This window comes from Balaenoptera borealis, assembly GCF_965194805.1.
Source record: "Balaenoptera borealis genome assembly, chromosome: 3".
Lineage (NCBI taxonomy): Eukaryota > Metazoa > Chordata > Mammalia > Artiodactyla > Balaenopteridae > Balaenoptera > Balaenoptera borealis.
In genome coordinates, this window is record NC_138866.1 from 107,557,231 (window position 1) to 107,581,434 (window position 24,204).

The window sequence follows — 24,204 nt, forward strand, 5'->3', positions numbered from 1 at the left end:
CATGGAAAACAATGTGCCTCATGTGAAAACATTGTTTCATTCATTATAACTTCCATCACTAGGAAACCTTCTTATACAAATTTTTGTCAACAAGACAACTAGTTCAACATATTCTGTTATGTTTAAAATGTCATGCTTGGGAACTTCCCTGGTGGTGCAACGGTTAAGAATCCACCTGCAAATGCAGGGGGACACGGGTTCGAGCCCTGGTCTGGGAGGATCCCACATGCTGCGGAGCAACTAAGCCCATGAGCCACAACTACTGAAGCCCTCGTGCCTAGAGCCTGTGCTCCGCAACAAGAGAGGCCGCGACAGTGAGAAGCCCGCGCACCGCAACGAAGGGTAGCTCCCGCTCACCGCAACTAGAGAAAGCCCACGTGCAGCAACGAAGACCCAACACAGCCAAAAATAAACAAACAAACAAATAAATAAATGTCCTGCTTTTTACATATTCTTGGAGTGCCGTCAACTCCTCAGTAAACATCAGCCAGGCTGGCAATGCCCGCTGTTCCCCTGGGTATACCATCTCCTTCCCTCAGAAGGAGTCCTCTTTCAAGACTGTCCTCAGAAGGTCAAGGCCTGAGAACTCTACTAGGGCAGTTATTTAGAATCCAGGGCAGGCAACTTTGCCAAAGCCAAACAAAGACACATTTTCAACAGGAAAAGAAAAATAAACTACACGCCATAAACTTGTGGAATGAGTAACCCTGTCCACCAAGAACTTCAATTGACCCTGTGATCCCTGACAACGAAGCACACTGCCCTTTCATGGACCCTGACATTCCACACTCATGGATGAGGTGAGACCATCTGTCACACAGTAAACCTGAACCGAGATGAGGGGGCAGATCCCAGGAAGCCATCCTACTAGAAATACAAATCAACACTTGACCAAGGAATACCTTAGACTTTGTAAAACCAGTTTACATGAGTGTATGTTAGGAAGTTCCTCACTGCAATTCAAATAAGGGGTGTAATTTAAACAAAAAAAAAAAAAAAAAGGGAAAACACCCTGGGGGAAATTCTATGAAAATTTACTGAATAAAATGTACCACTTTCTTCATTTCTCCAGCTTCTGATATTCCAATGAATCAGTTTGGATTTTATGAGAAGGTAGTAGCATCAGGGCTGAGGAACTTCCAACCAGTAGCTACTGCAAAATTTCCTCATTAGAGTGACGATCAACAGAGCTGGATACGTGGAGCAGGGGAGAGTGTGCCAGGGAGGTTTTGCATTTGGAGGGCAAGCGAGATGTTTTCATTCACGATTAGGTTTGCTGGGAAGGGAAGCTGGAGAGAGTTTGAAGTAGGGGGAAGGGAAGCTGGAGAAAGTTTGAAGTAGGGGGAAGTGTGGGCTAAAGCACCCCTTAGCAATACCTCTGCTTCCTAGACTCTCGTAATTTATTTATTTATTTTTAATAAATTTATTTATTTTATTTATTTATTTTTGGCTGCACTGGGTCTTCGTTGCTGCGCGTGGGCTTTCTCTAGTTGCAGCGAGCGGGGGCTACTCTTCATTGTGGTGCACGGGCTTCTCATTGCGGTGGCTTCTCTCGTTGTGGAGCACGGGCTCTAGGCGTGCAGGCTCAGTAGTTGTGGCTCGCGGGCTCTAGAGCGCAGGATCAGTAGTTGTGGCGCACGGGCTTAGTTGCTCCGCGGCATGTGGGATCTTCCCAGACCAGGGCTCAAACCCGTGTCCCCTGCACTGGCAGGCGGATTCTTAACCACTGTGCCACCAGGGAAGCCCTCGTAATTTATTTCTGACGTTGCCTGTGACACCACCCTTCTACTCTGTGTGTAAAACAAAAAAGAGTCCAGAGTCACCATGCACGAGATGTGAGTGCGGCGTGTGAGGGGGTGAGTGTAGGAGTGACGTAGAGACAGGCGGAGGCAGGATGACAGATAGCGGCGAACAGATGTGGGAGAGTTCATTCTGTCAGACTGAAGGAGTCCCGCTCTGGATTGACCCTCTTATTTAAAGAGGAAGAAACTGAGAACTCAGGAGATTAAGCGTTTCACTCAAACTAGTCAGTGATAGGCCAGCATCAAGATACAGTTCTTCCAAATCCTAGTCTAGCCCTTTGCTCTAGATCAGCTGTTCTCCAACTACGGGGCCCAGACCATCATCACTGGCATCACTTGGAGGCCCAGAAACTGACTCAGAAACTCTGGGAATGGGACCCAGCAACAAGCCTTCCAGGGGATATTCTGACATTCAAGTTTGAGAACTAGTGTTGGAAGGCAAAAAGCCCCAGACATTTTCCATCTGTTATCCTCTTGATATCAAAGGAGAAAGTGAGTGACACAGTTCAGAAAAGCAGAGGGCAATTTAAGCACATCCAGGGGAATGACCATGAAGGGGAAGCATCGGATTCCATATCCAGCTCCTTCAGAGGGAATGGCTGGAGGAGCTGAGTGCTGAAGAGAAGATCCCAGGGAAACACGGTGACTGCCTGGAACTAGGAGAAAAGCTGTCACACGGAAAAGTCCCAAGAATGATCCTGATGGCCGATTAGAGATTACAGTAAAACCGATTTAGAGAACGGCTGGAGAGCTTGCTAATGGCAAGAGGCATCCAAATGTGAACTGGTGACTTAGGAGGAGTGGGCTTCTTATCAGAGCCTGAATATCATCAATGGACAATATTTTAAGAGGAATCTCAGACTACCTTAAATTGAAAAATTTGAGCAATTCAATAGACAAGATGCCTTAGAGACACGCATCTAATGATGAGACTAGTCAGAATATTGTGGAATGACCAAATGGAAGGCTGCTACATCCCAACAGCACCTTAACATGAGAAAAAAGACGCAGGCTGCACCATAAAGTGTGAAAATACAAAGAAGGACTTGCAGACAGCAAATGCTTGAGCTTGGGCATTTTCCTTCCTGTTTATCTTTTCCTCCCTGTAAAGGATCAAGCATTGTCTGTCTGCCGTGGGTTAGAAAGGATCTTGCTGGTAGGATGGGAAATGGACCCATCCATGTCTCTCAGAAGAGGTAATGCGCAGTTAGGATTTTTTTTTAAAATAAATTTATTTATTTATCTAGTCATTTATTTTTGGCTGTGTTGGGTCTTCGTTGCTGCACGTGGGCTTTCTCTAGTTGCGGCGAGCGGGGGCTACTCTTCGTTGCGGTGCGCGGGCTTCTCTTTGCGGTGGCTTCTCTTGCTGCGGAGCACGGGCTCTAGGCATGCGGGCTTCAGTAGTTGCGGCACGTGGGCTCATTAGTTGTGTCTCGCGGGCTCTAGAGCGCAGGCTCAGTAGTTGTGGTGCACGGGCTTAGTTGCTCCGCAGCATGTGGGATCTTCATGGACCAGGGCTCGAACCCGTGTCCCCTGCATTGGCAGGCGGATTCTTAACCACTGCGCCACCAGGGAAGCCCTGACAGGTTGTTTTTAACCAGTTCTTTAGAACTTCACTTTCAACCCTGAGCTAAGCATTCCAGGCCACATCCTGCGTGCGCTGATGAGGAGCTGAGTGCATTAAAAATGTCTACACAGAGCCTCAAACTAATTTGAAAACCATCCTGACTCTGCTGTATTAAGGTTTGCTTTCTTTTTTCCATCTGCCCCCAGACTAGCCAAGATCAACATTATAAATCGCTAATTCTGAACTGAAGGGCACTGCTAACATTTCAGGAAAAAACAAGGAGGGGAAAAATATATCTACATAGGCTTCTTCCTGAAAAAGTTAAGACACAAAACACATTGGAAGGCAATTGAAACTGCTCCTGCCTCGGGCATAGGAGGGCCCAGCTTGAGCAGAGGGAAAAACAGGGTGGGACCATGTAAGTTGGCTTTGACCTCCCGTCTGTGTCTTCACCATACCTGCTTTCCTCCCAGTCCTTGGGCTTCTTGGTTTCATTGGGTTTGATGCAGCGAATGTAGTGAGGTGTACATTTCATCAGGGTGCTCACAAGGTCATTGGCTTGTTTCTAGAAAGGAAGAATAACATCACTTAGAAACATGGAACTTGCTCTAAAGCAGACCAACTTTCAAAGGAGACCTGTGTGCAAATGTACAGCTAGAAATTCATCCTCATGACAGTTTGTTCATTAGGCTTACTCGGGTCTACTACACTTTCTTAAAGCTCTACTGACTGTTATGGTGATTTGAACACTCATAAGTGGGTTTGAAATTAGATTTTTGAAAACGATGAGGTATTTTTAGTATAGTTAATAAAATAAGACAAAAAAAAACCCCCCCAAAACCCAGTAAATCCTCTCATATAATTCTTTTTAGGAGAAACAGGGAAGCATGCCAATTATTAACAAATTTAGTTAATTTTATATTGATTGACGGCCTTTGCAAATACATTTTTCTCATAAACTCTGAGGGGAAGGGAGGGGCACAAATTTATTTGCAAGGATAAATCATCAAAATCCCCTGTACTCTCTTTTCAGGCAATCTAACCAATGAAGAATCACCTTATTAAAACGATGGAAATTCACAATTAAAAAGTGGGAGATACATAAAAATATCTCAGAATTCATAAACCTTTTATAGGCCATTTCATTCACCTTCTTCCTCAGCATGTCCTTTTTCCAAACCTGCTGACTCAGAGCCCTTTCAGTGTGGCAGGAAACTTACTCTTTCATGAACTAAAATAGTCAATGTAAAATCAGCTCTTACTACCTGTGCATCGGGTACCCACGATGGAACTGGGTTCAAGAAGAAAAAGCCACATAAATAAAGCTGAAATTGCTTATGAGATATTTCAAATCATGAGTACCACAAATGTTGTTTGAAGAAACAGGAGCAGAGCCCACATCAGCATTCCCAGCACCACACAGCTGAGCATAACCTATGGATCCATTAATGGGGCACGTATGCAACCTCTCATTCTAAGCAAATCGGCACAAAGAGAGAAAACCTCTAAAAGAAAATAGAGGAAAGGGATCTCCAAAGCCAGAAAACCATTACAAAGTCAGCAGAAGGGATCTGCCTGCAGTAGTCAACCCTCTCTCAATTAGGACTTTTCTGTTTTCATGGGTTTGGGAAATCTGAAACCCTTGAGAAAAACTCTTGGGTATATTCAAAGCAAAAGTTCTCTGTTTAGATGTGCAGAATATGGCATTCTTTGCAATGCTTGGAATTCAGGGCAAAGCTGCCGAGGTTGTATGATCAAAGCAAAGCTCTATGATAAAATTGTAAATTGACTCTCATCTTCCTTGTTGATGAGAGAGAGATTGTACTTGAGAACAAATTTAATGATCTTTGCAACACGTAAGATGAAGCCTGGGAGGGACTGGTTATAATAAAGCTTTATTTTTTAAGTTCCCAAACTCTTAATATTTATTTTTTAATTTTTAAGTATAACTTGGAAAACTCTTTAGTCCTAAGCATTTAGGAGCATACCTTTTCAACTTAGCGTAAGAAAACACAGGGGCAAGTTCGACTTAAGTTTACATGACACTTGACATAGTTCTTTCTATTGAGCTATTCAATAGCTCAAAATAGTTACGGCTAACAAGTACTGAATTATGCTTCATGGGCTAGACACATGGATTTTCTTATTTATGCCTCACGATTGTAAGAAGTAGCTTCTTACAATTATCATTCCCATTTTTTAGATGAGAAAACGGGGCCTTAAAGAAATAAAGTATTACTCAAGATGATATAATTAGTAAACAGAAGTGAGGCTAGAACCCAAGTCTGTGAGCTACCAAGTTTTTTTCTTAACCACAATGCCATCCTCCTCAAGGAAGATAAGGGATAATTTAGTGTGATAACAAAAGGAATTAACTGCGTGACTTAGGATTAGAGAGAAGCCTTTAGGTTTTGGAATAATCAATTTGAGCAAACAGGAATATATCTCAAAATTATCCTGTATTTAGCTATGGGTCAACTTTAAATGCCCCCTGAAGCGGTTGGGAAGCAGCACGTTGGATTTACTCTGGCTCCAGACAAGAAGAGCCCATGAGTTAGAACAGAAAGCTACCAAAGGCACTTGCCCTACAAGGGCAGAGGCTTGCCTACAGAGGCTTGTCTACTTGCCTACAGGAGCAGGCATTAAAATATGCAGACAGGACAATGAGAAAGGCTTAGGCTGACAGCGCCTCATTCTACCCTCCCCACAGATTGTTAGCAAGCCTGAATTGGGATCCTGGCTCTGCTCTTTGCGAGCTATGTTGCAAATCACTAAATTTCTTCGGGCCTCAGTTTCCCCATCTGTAAACTAAGTAGGTTGAACTAGAAGACCTCTAATTTAATCTGAAGGTTGGAATAGATGTTAAACGTCTACAAGTCCAGTTACCTCATGGTACTTGCATCTCTTATCATATCTGCTCCTTTAGAGGCCCCGTCTCACTTAGATAAAGCTGCAGTCAAGTCTACTTTGCCAGCTCTGAGCTCCATTCCATCAATCTTTGGCTCTAATTTAAAAACCGGTCCCTTTTAGCCACAAGAATGTAGAATTTAGGAAAGCCTCAAAAATCACATGTTATTAAGTAAAGAATACTCTTATTTATAAACAAAGATAGTGGGAGTTCTCACCAAGCAAATATTCTATTAATTAAATCCTACAGAACAGTTTTACATTTTAAGGAATTAGAATACGATAAAATTCCCAACACTAAAACTACCTTGAACATAAATTTAATTTTTCCTCCAAGGAACTCATGGTCCCTTTAAACGTTTAACCTCAGGGATATCATTAAGATGATACTTAGTTACTATATATAAAATAACCAACAAGGTCCTACTGTATAGCACAAGAAACTATACTCAATATCTTGTAATAACCTATAATGGAAAAGAACTTAAAAAAGAATATATACATATATATGTATAACTGAATCATTTTGTTGTACACCTGAAATACAACATTGTAAATCAACCATACTTCAATAAAAATTACAAAAAAAAAAAGATGATACTTAGCATCTGCAAAACATTGTGGACATGAAAGGTGTAAGAGATTGGGCCATGGCTATGCATCTCTAAGAGGTGACTCAAGAGACATAAAACAGGGAGAATCTCATTCCTACATGGAGGCAGAGTGTCAGACAGGCAGAGGTCACACAGTTCACCAAGAGGATACCATTGGTGAGAATATGCATAGTACGGTCTCCCTAGATGAGCTGGCTGACTTCAGGCTGACCTCCCCAGACCACAGCAATCCTGAACATTTTGCGTACACCCGGAAGGTGGCAATTTTGAGCATTCTATTAGACAAGAATATGAAGGAGGGAAAGGGGTCAAGTCTTCCAAGGAGGAGAAAAATGCTCCTAACACCACCCTCCTTTTTAAAGGGAATAAGTTGGACTGAGACTCCAGACCACTTGAAAGTGAGTCACTGCAGCCTTGATGATCTGGGCCCCTTGGATCTGAATGTGACAGTCTTGTGACTAGATTTTCCAGCCTAGAGCTAATCCTTATCCAGGACCTAGAAGTTAAAGCCTGAGTCAGAGCTTCGTGCAGATGTCAACATCTGGGGCCCCGTGAGAACTGCATCTCCTCCCTGCCCTCAACTCTCTGCCCCAATGAACTCAATCCAGACACCGTCCCAGGACTACTGTATGTCTCAAGTTCCTTGAACATGACTGTCCTTAATCCCAGAGGACTCTACCCTCCAGCTCAAAACCCTACCCTCTAGCTTGCGCCTGACTTCCTGCCCAAAACCCGAGGCTCCTCCGGATGGAAGCGTCTCATTGCTGGGATGTTCCCTTTGTTTCACGCAGTGCTTATGCCCTCAGAGGCTGGGGAGACAGGCTTCCATACGTGAAACACTCAGAGAAGAAAACGTCGGTGAACAAAACAGGCAGCAGCAGCAAAACCCTGGTGAACAAAACAGGCATGGTGTTCACGGGGCTGGGGTTATCGGAGGGCACTGTGAGAAGGACATGTAGGATCTGGACACACAGAGCCACACAGGGGGATGGAGAGTCAGCACAAGCACATCAAGTGTCCACTGAGAATTAAGCAGAGATGAAGAAGCATGGCAGAGGGGCTTCCCTGATGGCGCAGTGGTTGAGAATCTGCCTGCCAATGCAGGGGACACGGGTTCGAGCCCTGGTCTGGGAAGATCCCACATGCCGCGGAACAGCCGGGCCCGTGAGCCACAATTGCTGAGCCTGCGCTCTGCAACAAGAGAGGCCGCGATAGTGAGAGGCCTGCGCACCGCGATGAAGAGTGGCCCCCGCTCGCCGCAACTAGAGAAAGCCCTCGCACAGAAACGAAGACCCAACACAGCCAAAAATAAATAAATTAATAAATTAATTAAAAAAACAAAAACAAAAAACTAGCTGTTTATCCTCAAGCAACCACTCTCTTTAAAAAAAAAAAAAAAAAAAAAAAAAAAAAAAAAAAGAAGCATGGCAGAGAGGGAGGGGACAGATGGAGTACTATGGAACAGGAAAGCGTACACGGTTTGGGCTTATTATGTTTCAGGTAGTGTGTGCCTTAGATGGACGATGGAAATTAATCACCACAGTACCCCCCTGAGATAGGTACTAAAATCTCTAAGGCAAAAGAGGCACTGAGAGTTTAGGTAACTTGCTGGCGATCACACGGTGAGGGATTTGAACACAGGTGACAAACCCCAGAGCCCTACTCTTAATCACTCAATGATTCCATTGATTATAAAGACAGGGTGGTATTTAATTGGTATGATTCTTTAAAAAACTGTATTTAATATACACACTACTATAGATAAAATAGATAATCAACAAGGACCTACTGTATAGCACGGGAACTCTACTCAGTATTCTGTAATAACCTACACAGGAAAAGAAACTGAAAAATAATGGATATATGTATATGTATAACTGAGTCACTTTGCTGTACACCTGAAACTAACACAACATTGTAAATCAACTATCATATAAAATAAAAATTAAAAAATAAATAAATAAATAAAATAAGAAACTGTTTTTAACTGGTATAATTAAATAAGAAAAAGTTTAGTGACTGTTTTTCAAAAAATTACATGATGGAGTGTGTTTGACACAACCTCTAAATTCAGAGAGTAATTAGGGACAACCGATTTCATCGCACAGCGCCCCTGATAATTCAATGCACTCTCCGTAAGAGGCTCTCAAGAAACACTAAGAATTCCTCTGACTTTGAGACACTATGAAGCCAAGATGCCTGTAATTCACAGAAAGGAGGGCCCGCAAGACCCAGTGTGGAAGGTGCATAAATTCCCCATATAAGACCCAGCAGAGGACTTCCCTGGTGGCGCAGTGGTTAAGAATCCGCCTGCCAGTGGAGGGGACACGGGTTCGAGCTCTGGTCCGGGAAGATCCCACATGTCGTGGAGCAACTAAGCCCGTGCGCCACAACTACTGAGCCTGTGCTCTAGAGCCCGCAAGCCACAACTACTGAGCCTGCGTGCCACAACTACTGAAGCCCGCGCGCCTAGAGCCTGTGGTCCGCAACAAGAGAAGCCACCACAATGAGAAGCCCGCGCACCACAACGAAGAGTGGTCCCCCTGCTCGCCACAACTAGAGAAAGCCCATGCACAGCAACAAAGACCCAACACAGCCAAAAGTAAACAAATAAATTAATTTAAAAAAAAAAAAGAGCCAGTAGAATTTCAGGTATGTAAAGTTCCATAATTGGCAAGTTTTGGGGTCTGGTCTGGAAAAGCATCATCAAAATCCAAAATGTGGCTCTTGATCATAAAATTTCTCTGACAGTTTAATGTGAATTCTCCTAGATTCAGTATAAAGCCACTTCCTCTTAGAAAGTAACTGATTATCATCTGCTGACTATTAAGCTATGAGGTACTTCATATCCATTTGGGGTTTCAGTACAGTCAAGTCAAATTCACCTGCATCCTGTAACCCTTTCTCAAGCAGCAACGTTACTTCTGGCCATCTTCTGTAACCAATCTGTTACGTCTCCCTGACTGCATCCTGGCCCAGGGGTATAGTTCCTGACTCCTAGAAAACCCTACCTCTTAATAGGGATCCATAAATTTCCCAAAATAGAACAAACCTTTATTTTGCTTCCAGCAGTAGTTGGGCGCCCTTTCTTGTCAGCCTGCAGATTTTCCGGAAATAAAGACTTTATAAAAGGTCTGGAAAAGGAGAAAGAGAATGGGTTAGCAATCAGTAAGTACCTTGGGGGCTGGAAAGCCTGCTTCCATAGAGAATGGAGAGAGTTGTCCAGAAGCACAGGACCTTGGATACAGAACGGCCATCTGACTCAAGCCATCAAGTTGTGACCCGGGAGAAAAAAAGCAATGGACACAAGAAACATAAGAGAGAGAATTCTAAGACAGAAGCATCTTGGAGTCTAGGCCTGAAAAATAAAATTTTAAACTCTGCCTTTCAAATTTCCCCACCCACTAGAACTGAGATACACCTTGGCAACAGGACATAACAGAGGAGGGTCAGTGTGGGTTTTCTGAGTTAAGTAAGATAGACCAGAGCGCAGGGGTTTGTATGAATTGTCCAGATCCAATGCAGATTCTGCTTTGCTCTAAAGCAGGGTTTCTCAGTCTTGGTGCTACTGATATTTGGGATTGGATAATTCTGTGCTGGGGCCTGGGGCTGCTTTACACATTACAGGGTGTTTCACAGCATCAGTGGCCTCTGCCCACAAGATGCCAATAGGGCACTCTATCAACCCTCCCTTCCCTCAAGCAAAAAACCTAGACAAAACGTGTTTTGAGTATGAGCAATTTTAAGTGCAGCTAATCCACTAATGCTTTGCCTGCTGAATATACAACTTCATTAGTAGTTGTAACTGAGCTACATCTGTTGACAGGTCTGCCCCAAAAGGCACAGGGCAGGGACAATGTCTTAGTCACCTTAGTGTCCCTGGTGTCTGGAACAGAGCCTAGTACACAGTAGGTGCTCAATAAATATTTGCTGATTGAATGAATGAATGAATGATGTGATCCATGTAAATCAGTAATCTGCCACTCAAAGGAAATTCCCCCTAAGTGACTTATTGGGCATCACAGATTTTCTAGGAAGTCTCCACAGCAATCTACTTTCATAACCTCACCAGACACAATTATAGATTTTTACAGCACATGCGTTTACCAAACAATAGACCATGTCTACATGACAGGAGTTTTACATGGAAACATCAATAGCTCTTGAATTTTGCAGTAATTTTAATAATTAAAAAGAAAAAAATCTCTGGAAGCATGCCTGCACCTGACTGTCATAATCCCCACAAGCCAGGACTTGTGGCTTACCTAACCTTTTAAGAGCAAATAGATTTTATGTTTTGAGAGAAGAATCTCCGAAGTGAGGGGTGTGAGTGCCACGGAAGTGCAGGCCTGGGGAGATGAGGGCCAGGGAGGAGTGGAGGCTGGAGGGAGGGGAAGAGGGTTAAACGGAGCAGAACTTCGAACCACAGACCAAAAAGGAAACTCGGTTTTGCTTTCACTGAAGTCAGGCCTTTTCTAGAAAATTATCAGGATTGCAGCTGTTGATCAAAGAAGTTAACCTTGATATTATGATAGTTGAAGTAACAGAGACTAAAATGGCAACTATTACTTGGAGACAGCTCTAAAACTTGTAAAATCTGGAAGACTGTGCAATATTGTACTTGCCAGGCATGGACAGGCCTGATCATGTAAATGACATCTCACATCATTACCCAGGACCATGGGGACCTTTGCACGGAAGAGGGAAGGAAAGGACATGGCACAGCTGGCCCTGAGAGCTCCAGCAGCTTGCAAGGCAGATGCCCCCACTGCTCTACGCCTTTAGCTTAGTCAGGGTCTTGGGAGTTAAAATGGATCTCTGCGGGCCCCTCCCTGAGTTCTTGAGCCATTTCCCGAGGGCTTCACCAATTCAGGTTAACTTCGGTGTAGCTAAGCTATTAGCATTTTCAAAAACAGAAGGAGAATTCTTGGGATGATATTCCGAGGGCAAAGTGTCACAGAGCCAGACTGTCTCACTCTTAGACAGTCAGGCACAGCCATCCCAACCCAACTCCAGGATGGGCACTTCTCCCTGATCATACCATTGAAAATGATGAAACTGGGGGCCCTGAAGGGCATGCAGATAGCACTTAGCATGCGGGGTGGGAAGTCTCAGGGGTACAAGGGAGAGACTAAGATTGGGGGGAAAAAAGCTATTTTGAGAAGCTGAATTGTCTAATGATAACCCAGACCCAACAGCACGAGGAAACATAACGCTGACCATTCAAATGTCACAAGTTTGTCCTAATATTGAAAATCTGATCAAACCTACATCCCGTGTCGGATAAGGCAAACACACTTACAGCTCACTGCTCTGCATAAGCTCAATCAGATCCATAAACAGCACATCACGGTTCCTCTCACAAAAGCCATCCATGTCATAGGATACCTGGCCAAGAATGGAAAGATATCGAATTTTATCCTTTAAGTATTTCACTGAACGAAACATCCAAGCTGGCATGGCTATCCTCCAGAGAGTGTGTATATTTCCAGATACAACAACTGGGCTTTCATCCCAATCTGTCACATTAAGGCTGTGCATGTTTTAACTTGTTAGATGACTTTAGCTGGCGATGGCCTGGAGATGCTGATGAATGGTCTCTGGCCGCTTACACGATCCAAATGATACATGACCAGGACCCCAGCTCTCGTGATTACATAGCCCTTCTTCGATGGATCTATAGGGGTATGTAAATAATACACTTAATTCTTTCCCTAAATTTTAGGTAAGATGGAGTAAAATAAATCTCTCTATGCTCACTAACCCACTGCAGTGGGCCATATCATCTGAGGCTTTTCGATTTCTCCTACAAATGGTGTCAGAGTTAGATCAATTTAGCTGAAGTCTCATGCTCAAGGACCCTCCTTGGTTAATAAGAGATTTATTGGGATGAAGGGTGAGACCAATGAATTTCCACAGTACTAGGAAGTCCCCAAATATCATGACATCAATTTACTTATCTGTGTATCACCAGCACCCACACAAAGCTTGGTATCCAGGAGCACCCAGTAATCATGCATTTTATGAGAACAAACCCCAAAGTGAGCCTCTGGTCCTTATGTATACTCCCAGGGAGGATGGGCAAGTAAAAAATGCAAGCTTGTGATTGCATAAGAGGCGAGAAAAAAACCTCATTCCTTCAGCAGTTAATATATAGGTTGATTCATGCTTATGTTATATTAAGGGTGATTCATGCTAAAAAATACACAGTGGTGTATACACACTATCTTTTGTTTGTCTCTCCAAATATTTCATGGGTCCCATGTTGTTGAATGAATGAATGAATGATGGGTGAATAAAACACAGTGAGGCACATAAAACTATACGGAGATTGCTTTCAGTTGCCTCGTGAGAAAATAGATTACAGACCCAAAGGCTTAATACAGGTAGACATTGAAAAGGATAACTTCCCCCTTCCTGTTGAACCCCTGCTCCCTGGCCATACCTTCCCAGCATAATGGTGAATAATGAAGCCTTGGTTCCAGCTGTTGAAGTGCTCATGGTTCCCAATCTGCATCTGAAGTTTCTGGAGCAGCGTCTGATCCGCTCCCTCACCCACCGCGTGCATCGTGGCACATACATCATCCAGGATGCTCATGATCCCAGGGGGGTTCTGATGGGACCAAGAGAGCAAAGTCCCAATTCAGTGACTGTTCTAAAATATGTAATGTTTATCAGGTCTTTCCTTAAGCAAGGAAACCGCTCCCTAGACTTAAGATACCATCTTGAAAGTCAATCTTTCCCCTTGAGGGAGAATGCTATTAATAATCCCAAATGGGAGTCACCACTTAGATCTAACGATGGGGGAAAGTCCATTTTCAAAAAAAGAGAAAAGTTTATCTCCCCGAAGTTCTATTCAAAGCCATAAACAGAAAGATCATTATCTGCTCACTCCTATTTGTACTAGGTTGACTTTTAAAACCCTAAAGAAAAAAACATTTTCCTTGGACCCTAATTCATTTCTTAATGTTCGCTTTCAGCCTGTTACCCACATAGACATGGTTAATACAGTTACATACTGGACACATTCTATCATGTATTACTTTTTCTGCATAGCACTAGTTTATAAATAATCCTGCTGTTTTACACAGTCTTTATACTTATTATTTTGATGGCTATATTTCCCTACTCTTATATGCTATAGCTTATTTAAGGACTGAGTTCTCTATGGATGTTTTCACTCTTTCCAGTTGGGACTTTTATAAAAAAACAGAACAAAACAGTACGGTACAGATATCTCTCTATATCCTTTTATTTTCTTTTGAATAATTTCTAGGGTTAAAGTCCTAGAAGTTGTATAAATGGTCTAGGAGGCAGGGCCAAGTTTCTATCTCTTCATATGCTATGCCATCAACATAAGTCATAATTGTCTTCTCTTAAGATTCAGTAACAACCTCCATTCGTAAATTGGCAATGTACTCATACACATGTGTATATTAACTACAAGAGTAAAACTCTATTTTCACACATATACCTATAAGCAAAATAAATGTAATCGCTAAAACTCTCTGCAAATCAGAGCTGTCACTTTCCTTCTTCTAATACAATGACAGAAAGAACAAAAACTCACTTAGTGTAAACCTGTGAGCAGTGAAGAGACACACCAGACCAATACTTACAACTTTGTTCTCGATGAGGTCACACACGACTTTGTTATTAAAGTAATCGATGGGTGTCCATCTGATGCCTTCTTGAACATATTCTTCCTGTAGAACAGAAAGTGGGAATTCACATTATTACCCAGTGGAGACCAGCTGGAGCTCTGCACAGATGGATACCACAGGCACAGGAATCATCAGGAAAGAAAAACCTGAATGCCCTTCAATAAAAACTTGCAATCTTAATTTTTTCTAAGAGGAAGAGGAAAGGAGCATTTCATTGCTTGGTAATTTTTATGTTTGGTTGGGACCATATCACATTGATCCCATACAATTGATTTTGACATACAACAATGGCACTTTAAAATGGCTTAACCTATAGGTCCAGTTATAAAACAATCTTTTTGAACTTAACATAGAACAGAAGTACAGATTAGCATCTAGGTACTTAAAGGGAAGGCCCCTCATTCAGGTCAGCTGCTCATTAAACTTGATGAACACCATCACACTCTCCTGGTTTTCCTCCTTCCTCATCAATCTTGCTTTGTTAGCTTCCTCTGCTGGCTCTTTCTTTTTTCCAGATCTTTATATTGATGGAGACTCTTAGGGCTCAATCTCCCAGCCTTGTTTTCTCCACTCTCATTCTCTAGGTAATTCCAATCAACTCCCTGGCTTAAAATAACACCTATAGGCTAATGACACCTGAATTTATTTCTCTAGTCTAGACTTCCCCACTGAGTTCCAGATTCATATGCTGATATATTTCATATACTGGAATTTCCACTCAGAGGTATAACAGGCCTCTCAAACCTACCACGTTCAGCAGCGTTCTGGCCCTCCATCCCTCCACTGTCTCCAGCCAACTGCTCTCCCCCATCTTACCCTTCAGTAAAGAGTCTCCCCATTGGCCCTGTTATTCAAGCTACAGAGGTAGGAATCATCCCTGACTCCTTTTCCTTTTGGTAATTATATTGAGCAAGTCAGGCTGACTCACTCTCCAAAACATATGCCAAATCTGACCACCTCACCACGTCACCACCTCTACTGCTGCCATCACTGTATAAGCACCCCCTTTCTTGCCCAGTCTCAGGCAAGAGTCTCCTAACTGGTTTTGAAACTTCCACTCCTGTTTGCCCTCCCCTGCCTCACCCTACCTGTAGGTCTACAGAGCCAGAGCCACCTGGTCAAAAACAAACACAAATCAGCTCGCGTCACTCTCTAGTCAAAATTCTCCAATGGCTTCCCATTGTACTTACTCTAAAATCTGCCATCCCCTACAAAGTTCCTCTGTGATCTAGCCTCTGCCCTCTTCTCCCATCTCAGTCCCTACCATGTCCTCCCTTATGGTTTTGCTCTAGCTACACTGATGGAGTGGAAGAATCCCAGGGCAGAGGTTTCTGTGAAAACCATTGGTCACTGGGGTTCCTAAGCAGAGGCACGAACACGTCCATGAATAAACATTCCTCAAACAGCCCTTGATATGTGTAATGGGTTGAATGTGTCCCCCAAGATTTTGTGTCCACCTAGAACCTCAAAATATGAGGAAATAGGATATCTGTAGGTGTAATTAGCTAGGAATCTCGTAAATAAAATTATCGTGGATTCAGGGTGATCCCTAAATCCAATGACTGGTGTCTTTATAAGAGAAAAGAGAATGAGATTTGGATGCAGACAGAAAAAGGTCGTGTGAAGACAGAGGCAGAGATTGAAGTTATGCTGCCACAAGACAAGGAATGCCAGGAGCCACCACAAGCTGGAAAAGGCAAGGAAGGATTTTCTCCTAGAGCCTTTGGAATGAGTGTTACCCTAGTGACATTTTGATTTTGAATTCTGGCCTCCTGACCTGGGAGAGAAAAAAATTTTATTGTTTTAAGCAATCCAGTTTGTGGTACCTTATTACAGCGACCCAAGAAATCGACAAACAGTAGGTACCAGAATAAAAGTGAACTTGCCCTGGACTTTCAGAAGGTAGTATAAGCAAGACAAGTTACCTCAAGTCAAAATTTAAATACCAGTTTTGTTAAAGACACATTTATTTATTTATTTAACATCTTTATTGGAGTATAATTGCTTTACAATGGTGTGTTAGTTTCTGCTTTATAACAAAGTGAATCAGTTATACATATACATATGTCCCCATATCTCTTCCCTCTTGCATCTCCCTCCCTCCCACCCTCCCTCTCCCACCCCTCTAGGTGGTCACAAAGAAGACACATTTATTTTTATGTTAGATTGGGAGCAGAGCAAATCTGAGAAAACCAAGTTTTCCTTTGGAACACAGTATATGCCATAGACAGCTGGGGTTGGAATAGGCTTCCATTTCTACTTGGTCAATGAGTCAGAGAGTAGTAAAAACAGCCAGTCCTAAGTCCAACTTCACAGCATCATTTACTTAAAGAAGAAAGAAAAGGTAGCAGATGGTGTTTATACTTCAGACTAAAATGTCACAGTGGCATATGGTTTTTCTGCCTGACTCTATTAAGTACATTTCCTAATACAAGACTAAAATCTGAATCTATTACCAAAAGAGAGGAATCTATACCCTTTAAAACAAAACAAATTAGAAATAGAACAAGATGAAGGAAGGGGGACTGCTCACCTGTTCTGCCTTTAATGTGAGTTCAATAAAAATCTGCTGTAATTTTTCATTAACAAAATTGATACAAAACTGTTCAAAGCCATTTTTCTGGAAAAAAAAAAAAAAAGAAAATGTTACTTTCATGTAATTGTTTCTGCAAAATCATTTTAAAGTCATTTCTTGAGTGATTTAGTGAAAAGGCTTAACAGAAATGTTGGAGGCATCAGTAGAAAGCAGCATAGTTTATATTTAGGAGAAACTAATTTGGTAAAGGTACATGAAGAACTCAAAAAAGCAAAAACGAGCCATGTTGGGTTTTTTTTATTTCCATTGCCTAGAATTATTTCTTGCAAGCCAGGTAAAAAGCATCACCCTTCGTCATCTCCAACTACTCAAACTGGTCTTACCTGAAATATTTCAAAGCCATAGATGTCTAGGACACCAATGTTGTATTCCTCGTGGTCCTTCTCCATTGCTTTGTTGATGGACTAGAAGAAAGTAACTGGCATGGTAAGTAATTCCTTGTACATTCATATTAAAAATGGGCATGATGAAGAGTGGCCCCTGCTTGCCACAACTAGAGGAAGCCCTCGCACAGAAACGAAGACCCAACACAGCCAAAATAAATAAATAATAATTAAAGGTGCTAATAATTAAAAAAAAAAAAAAAAGGGGGCATGCATGGGGGGAAGGGAAGCAGATACTCCTGGTTACTAGAAACAGAGGACGACAAAAAGACAGGTGAATTGCCCCTTAACAAAGGTCTCAGTGCAATGTCAAGTACTTCGGGAAACCACCAGAATCTAATAAAAACTAGTCTGGTAGGGAAAAAAAAAGTTTGCTTAATGATGAAAACCATTAATTTCTGGCAGAGCTAGTTGTTCTCAAGGAGTCTTAAGATTGAGAAGAAAATATCATCTTGGGTGACTGAAGTAAAACCTATTTCACAAAAAGAACCCATATTACAAGATTTGTAAATATTATTTCCATTGACCCCATTCAGTACAGGCATACTTCAGAGATACTGCAGGTTTGGCTCTAGACCACTGCAATAAGGCAAATATCAAAAAAAGTGAGTCACACCATATTTTGGGGTTTCCCAGTGCATATAAAAGTTATGTTTACACTATACTGTAGTCTATTAAGTGTGCAATAGCATTACATCTAAAAAAAGTGCATACTTTCATCAAAAATTACTTTATTGCTAAAAAATGCTATCTTCTGAGCCTTTAGCAAGTCACAGTAGTAACATCAAAGATCACAGAGCACCATCACAAATAATGAAAAAGTTTGAAATATTGCGAGAGTTATCAAAACGTGACACAGAGACACGAAATGTTGTAGGAAAGATGGTACCGACAGACTTGTTCAACAGAGTTGCCACAAACTTTCAATTTGTAAAAAAACACAGTATCTGCAAAGTGCAATAAAATGAGGGATGCCCTGTAGTCAATTAATGATCACCTAACATAATACGGCAGGAATGTCAAGAAGACAGTCTCTATTCTCAGAGGCAACTATGGATAGTAATACCATAAATTAGGATTAAAGTGATGGTAATAAAAGCAGCTTACACATATTCAACAATCACCTGTGCTGGGCTTTGCTAAGGGCTTCCCAAGTATTGTTTCATCTAATTCTCACTACAATTCTCTTAACAACAGTGATAACATCATAATGCATAAGATAACACTGGACGAGGTGAAGGGCCTGGAATTAAATTTAAGTAGTATGATGACTATATCTGTGCTCTTGACCCCTGTGAGGAGAGACGTGTGATCAATGGAACAGACAATGATAGGAGGGGAGGTGGAGGTGAGAGGGGGTTGGTGAGGACTGCAGGGGAGGGAGGAATGTAGGAGGAAAATTCCTGGGGGTGGATGAATTTTTAAGTACCAGAGGTGTTTTCCAGGTGAAGAAAATGACACTCATCTTTTATGAGCCAATGGGTAACGATACATAGCACTTAGCCCAGTGCCTGGCACACAGTCAGGGCTTAGTAAATGTCAGCTCCAATTAGTATCGCTTATCTATCTCATTATACCACACAAAAAATCAAGGGAAGACAGAAAGGAAATAAGGTGGGAAGGCCAGCACTGGAAGGTACACTGAACAGAGACAAGAGATGTGGGTTCTAATCCCAGTTCGGCACTAACCTCTTGCTGAATGGCCTTGGGTGAAACCACCAATACTCAGGGCTAAGATTCCCTTCTCAGTAAAAATGAGGGGCCTGGACAAGGTAAAAGCATGACTAATGTTTCGTATGACCCTGACCTTCCCAAGCAATCTTACCCTTAAAATAACCACAAGTAGTACACAGAATAATTACCCTATCCTGCCCCGACTTACTCAACCCTAAACACACCCAACCATACTTTAAGCCTTATAGATGTTGCTGCCTGGACTCAAACACAGACTTTTTGGATCTAATGGCCAGGCTGCTGTCCCTTGACTAGGGTCCCCCTGGGGTCCTTTCTGGCTTGAATATATAAAAGGCAGAGGAATGAAATAGCTGGAGCACTGCCAAATTACCTGGGTTTAATTCCTAGGTTTATCACTTAATAGTGGTGTGCCCTTGGGGAAGTTCCTTAAACTCTCTGTGCCTCAGTTAACTTATCTGTAAAATAGAGATAATAATACCTAAGTCACAGGGTTGTTGTAAAAATTAAGTTATTTTTTTCTAAAATACTTAGAACAGTATCTGCCACATACTAAATGCTATGTAAGTGCTTGCTATTATTATTCTACCATTTAGAAGCTACAGTGATTAACATAGACCATTACTGGCAGTTCTACACTGCTGAGAGACTAATTTTCAGAATCCATAGGTGGTATACATATATAAATATGTATTTATATGTATATGTATATATAATATCTATACAGTTATGCCATCATTTAAAAAGTATATGGTAGTTTTAAAAATATATCCAAAAAGTCTCTGATACTCTTCCCCCCAAAAAGTGGAACCTAATTCCCCTCCCCTTAACTGTGGACTGTACTTAGTGACTTTTTCTAATGAACAGAAGATGGCACAGTGGCAATATTTGAGGACAAGATGAGGACATTAAAAGCTTTGTGGCTTCTTTCTTGCTCTCTCTCTTAGACTACTCACTCTGGGGGAAACCAACTGCCATGTCTGGAGGATACTCAAGCAGCCCAGAAAAGAGGTCCATGTAGCAAGGAACTGAGGCATCTTGCCAACAGCCATATGAGTGCACCATCTTGGAACCAGATTCTCCAACCTTAGTCAAGCCTTGTAGTTCTTTCTTTTTTTGGCTGCATCGGGTCTTCGTTGCTGTGTGTGGGCTTTCTCTAGTTGTGGCGAGCAGAGGCTACTCTTCATTGTGGTGTGCGGGCTTCTCACTGCGGTGGCTTCTCTTCTCTAGAGCACAGGCTCTAGGCATGTGGGCTTCAGTAGTTGTGGCTCGCGGGCTCTAGGGCGCAGGCTCAGTAGCTGTGGCGCATGGGCTTAGTTGCTCCGTGGCATGTGGGATCTTCCCGGACCAGGGATCAAACCCGTGTCCCCTGCATTGGCAGGTGGATCCTTAACCACTGCGCCACCAGGGAAGTCCAAGCCTTGTAGTTCTAATCAGCATCTTAACTGCACTCTCATCCTTGAATCAGAACCACCAAACTAAGTCACTTCAAAATACCTGACCCACAGAAACTATGAAAGAACACATGCTTACTGTTTTAAGCCACTAAGTTTGGGGTTAATTTGTAACATAGCAGTAGATGACAAATACAACATTCTAAACCTTTAGGCTCAAGGATTCATGACCATGGGTCTCCTCTTTTTCTGGCCTGTAGTCCTGGCTTTACTAAATATTTTGTCCACAAGAAGCTATTACCATATTAGAGTCTTGCTGGACAATGCTAGAAGTAAAAGTGGAAAAGTGAAAAATGATCCCAGGGTGAGGATAAAAAGTGGAGGAGTAAAGTAACAGTTACAAGGAATGAGGCAAAACATGAAAACAAAGCTCTGAGAAGTTTCACTCTTTACATGATGCTAAAATACGAAGCATCAACAATGCCAACCTGTGTTTACTTACATCTACCAAGAAATCAAAGACCCTGGAGTGCAGGGCCTTGGCGAGCGCGTCCCTGGTGTAACACGCCTGCTCCACATTGAGGGTCACGTGGATTGACTCCGACTTGCCTCCCCACTTGCTGTCCATCTGCCGGCTCGTTAGCTTTTCTTTCAACCGGTCCTGGTTGATCCCCAGGAGATAGGCAGGAAAAGCCAAAACTACACGAAACAAAATAAAACATGACTGTCTTTCAGAATTTTAACAATTCATCTCACAAATATATGGAGACACTTGTGTGTGTGTGCACGCATACAAGACATCGCCATTGGCCCCCAAGAACTTCCACTTAATGAAGACTGCTTATCAGCATTCCCACACACATCCATCCACTTCGTTTTTCCCAATTGTTCTATTACATGAGTCAATTCCTATGATGACTGAGACTTCCAATAATACAAATCAGGATCCAAGAAGGGTGGCAAACCAATCCCCCCTACTGAGATCACAGCCAAATGCCTAAAATGGACATCTTTCCAAGCTTGCAGCAAGACAGCCCGGAAGGAACTAAATCAAGAAACATTTCCTTGGCTCCAAATATTGTTTTTCTTCCTTTTTGGTGCAGTGTTTTCATAGCATCATCATTCCCAAACAGCTTGAAGCACCTGATACCATCAAGCTCAGAAAGATAACAAATCACATGGTTACTGAGTGCTTACCACGTGTAGGGTTACTAAAGAGAGAGGACAGGATATAAAATATTTAAGAAATCTCAAAGACAATCTAGATGAGGCAAAGGTAGTTTACCAAATAAAGAAGCCTACAGAAAGCTGAGTATGTGGCACAGACAGACAATAAAGTCCTGGAGGAATTTAGAACAGGAAGATATTACTGTTTGCCAGGGTGGTCAAGGAAGATGTGGGATTTGGGGGGTGGCGGCTCAAAGGATGAACAGGACTTGTACAGATGCAGAGGAAGAAAGAAGAGGGAGAGAGGGGAGTGGAACGTGCAAAGGCAAGGAGGCGAGAATGTGGGAGACACAGCTGAGGTGTGTAGCACCAGCTGGAGATGAAAGTCAAGGTAGGTGATTAAAAGATTAGGATGAATTCCGATGGTGGAGGGCCTGAATGGTAGGGGATATTTGGGTTGGAGTCAAAGGAGGCCTGGATGACTTCTAGAGAGGGGTGTTACCTGATTTCCCTGGGGTGGTGTACAGAGTGATGGAGGGGATAGGTGGTATTCTTATCACAGAACACCCATCCAATCCTAAGGACATGTAGTTGGCATAGTTTGTGGTCAGTTTGGATTGAAAAGGTGAGGTTCTCATGGGTCAGCAAATTGTTTCAGGTCAAGAAACTCACCAAGAGGGGGCTAATGATATAAACAGATTTTCTTGACTTTTGGTCAAAATACTCTAATGTGAATAAATGACAAGAATGACATTCTTGCACATGAAAGAATGCTCAGATTTTTTTCCCAGTATGAATGGAAGATGTTCATGGACACAAATCAAAATTTTGAACTTGAATATGAGTTTTCTTTTTCTGCATAAAGCTTTGACAAAATTCTCTGATAAAGGGATTTTATTTATTAAAGACCTTATGATAATGCTCAAAAATCATAAGGCTCCCAATAAAGGATAATCTGTTTGAATTTCACAGATGGTGTTGGAATGTAACAGGCTGACCTTTCTCAGTATATACCTTCCAAGGAGATTAAGTCAGTGAATGCATTTTGAAAAAGTGTAATGCCAGAACAGGGTATTTATTAACTATAGGACTGTTCCACAGAAACACTATGACAAGTAGAGGGTTTCCTTTTTCAAAGGGGATGTGAACAAAATTAAATGCACTCATTTGCCAATGGCCATTTTTTTCAGTTTAGTTTTACCGTTGACACATATGTTTAGGAATCTGGATGTGTCCTCTGCCAAAAGAAAATCACCTTGCACAGAACGAGGACAGAAGATGCCCATAAATTACACTGGACACATGCAGGTCTGCAGCAAGACTCAAGAGACATTTACCAAAGTGTCTGACATCGAGGAGGCCTTCATTAAGGGGAAACTATAATATCACTCTCACCAGGCAGATAGCATGTAGATTAAATATGGGCTTCTCCCAAGCCCCCAACCATGCTAAAATAGGGACATGGTTAAAACGGGTGGTAGAAAAGTTTATGCTATTACCTTTACGACCACAGCTAAAGAAATAAAACAATACGGACTAAGTTCTTGGGTCCTTGAGACAAAACAGACAGGACTAACAAGGAAACATGATATCCTTCCACGCCTCAGTACCTCTTCTGTAGAAAAGAAGACGGCACAAGTGAAGGATCACAGGCACTTGAAACACAAGGCATGGAATCTGGCCAAGAATCAGAGCCACAGGCTTAGGGAAACAGCTAAGAAGTCTAGAGAGGAAATCTAGTACTTGCTTTCCAAAAAATCCATGCCATGTTTTTCAGGTACTAGCTTTTTTGGCCTCTTATCTTCTTCAGTGACTGCCCTGGTGCTGAAATTATAGGGCTACTCATATTGACTTCCTTCCGGCTGTGAATTTCCACGAGGGCGTGTGCAAGGGTGGCTGGATAGGAGAGGCAGTATGGAAGGTCGGAGGCTGGGGGAGTGGGGTCAGGAGGAGGAGGGCAAGGGAAGGCATTGATTAATTTAAAAATGCTGATGTAACTCCGGTAGAGTTAAAGACTTAAGCAGGACATAAAAGAACCTGCTAGAAAGTAATGTTTTAGCACATTTTGATAGTGAGGATAGATTTCTATTACTGCACTCAAGTGTAAAGCAAAATTGGATTTAATTTTTCCATTTAAGTATAGGGACGTATAGGGAAGATAGAGAAACCGAAAGGATGTAGCAAAGCAAAAGTCCCTGTTACAAATTTAAAAGAAACGGCAAGGTAAATGTGGTTTATCAGTCTTGGGTGTTGAGGTTCTGTGCTTTCTAACCCATTAATAACGAGGCAAAGGAGGAGCACTGTCAATTTATTCCCGTGGTTATTTAAGCAGTATTTTTATTTCCTTCAACAAAGTTCTTAGGTTAATTTGTACGTAATATCTTGCTTCAGTAGGCCAGTTGTGATGGGGGTCTTAGA

General features: G+C 42.2%; 1 protein-coding gene across 1 annotated transcript in view; it reads right to left on the reverse strand.

The window, feature by feature from the left end:
- MYO1E (myosin IE) overlaps nucleotides 1–24,204 on the reverse strand; it is a 200,620-nt gene that overhangs the window by 43,084 nt on the left and 133,332 nt on the right. Inside the window, exons 10-17 of the mRNA XM_082388011.1 lie at nucleotides 21,122–21,318; nucleotides 17,474–17,554; nucleotides 17,088–17,174; nucleotides 14,510–14,596; nucleotides 13,336–13,503; nucleotides 12,193–12,278; nucleotides 9,943–10,024; nucleotides 3,828–3,934 (exon numbers count right to left, since the gene is read on the reverse strand). Of these exons, the coding sequence (XP_082244137.1) occupies nucleotides 3,828–3,934; nucleotides 9,943–10,024; nucleotides 12,193–12,278; nucleotides 13,336–13,503; nucleotides 14,510–14,596; nucleotides 17,088–17,174; nucleotides 17,474–17,554; nucleotides 21,122–21,318 (895 nt within the window). The remainder of the gene's footprint in view (nucleotides 1–3,827; nucleotides 3,935–9,942; nucleotides 10,025–12,192; nucleotides 12,279–13,335; nucleotides 13,504–14,509; nucleotides 14,597–17,087; nucleotides 17,175–17,473; nucleotides 17,555–21,121; nucleotides 21,319–24,204) is intronic.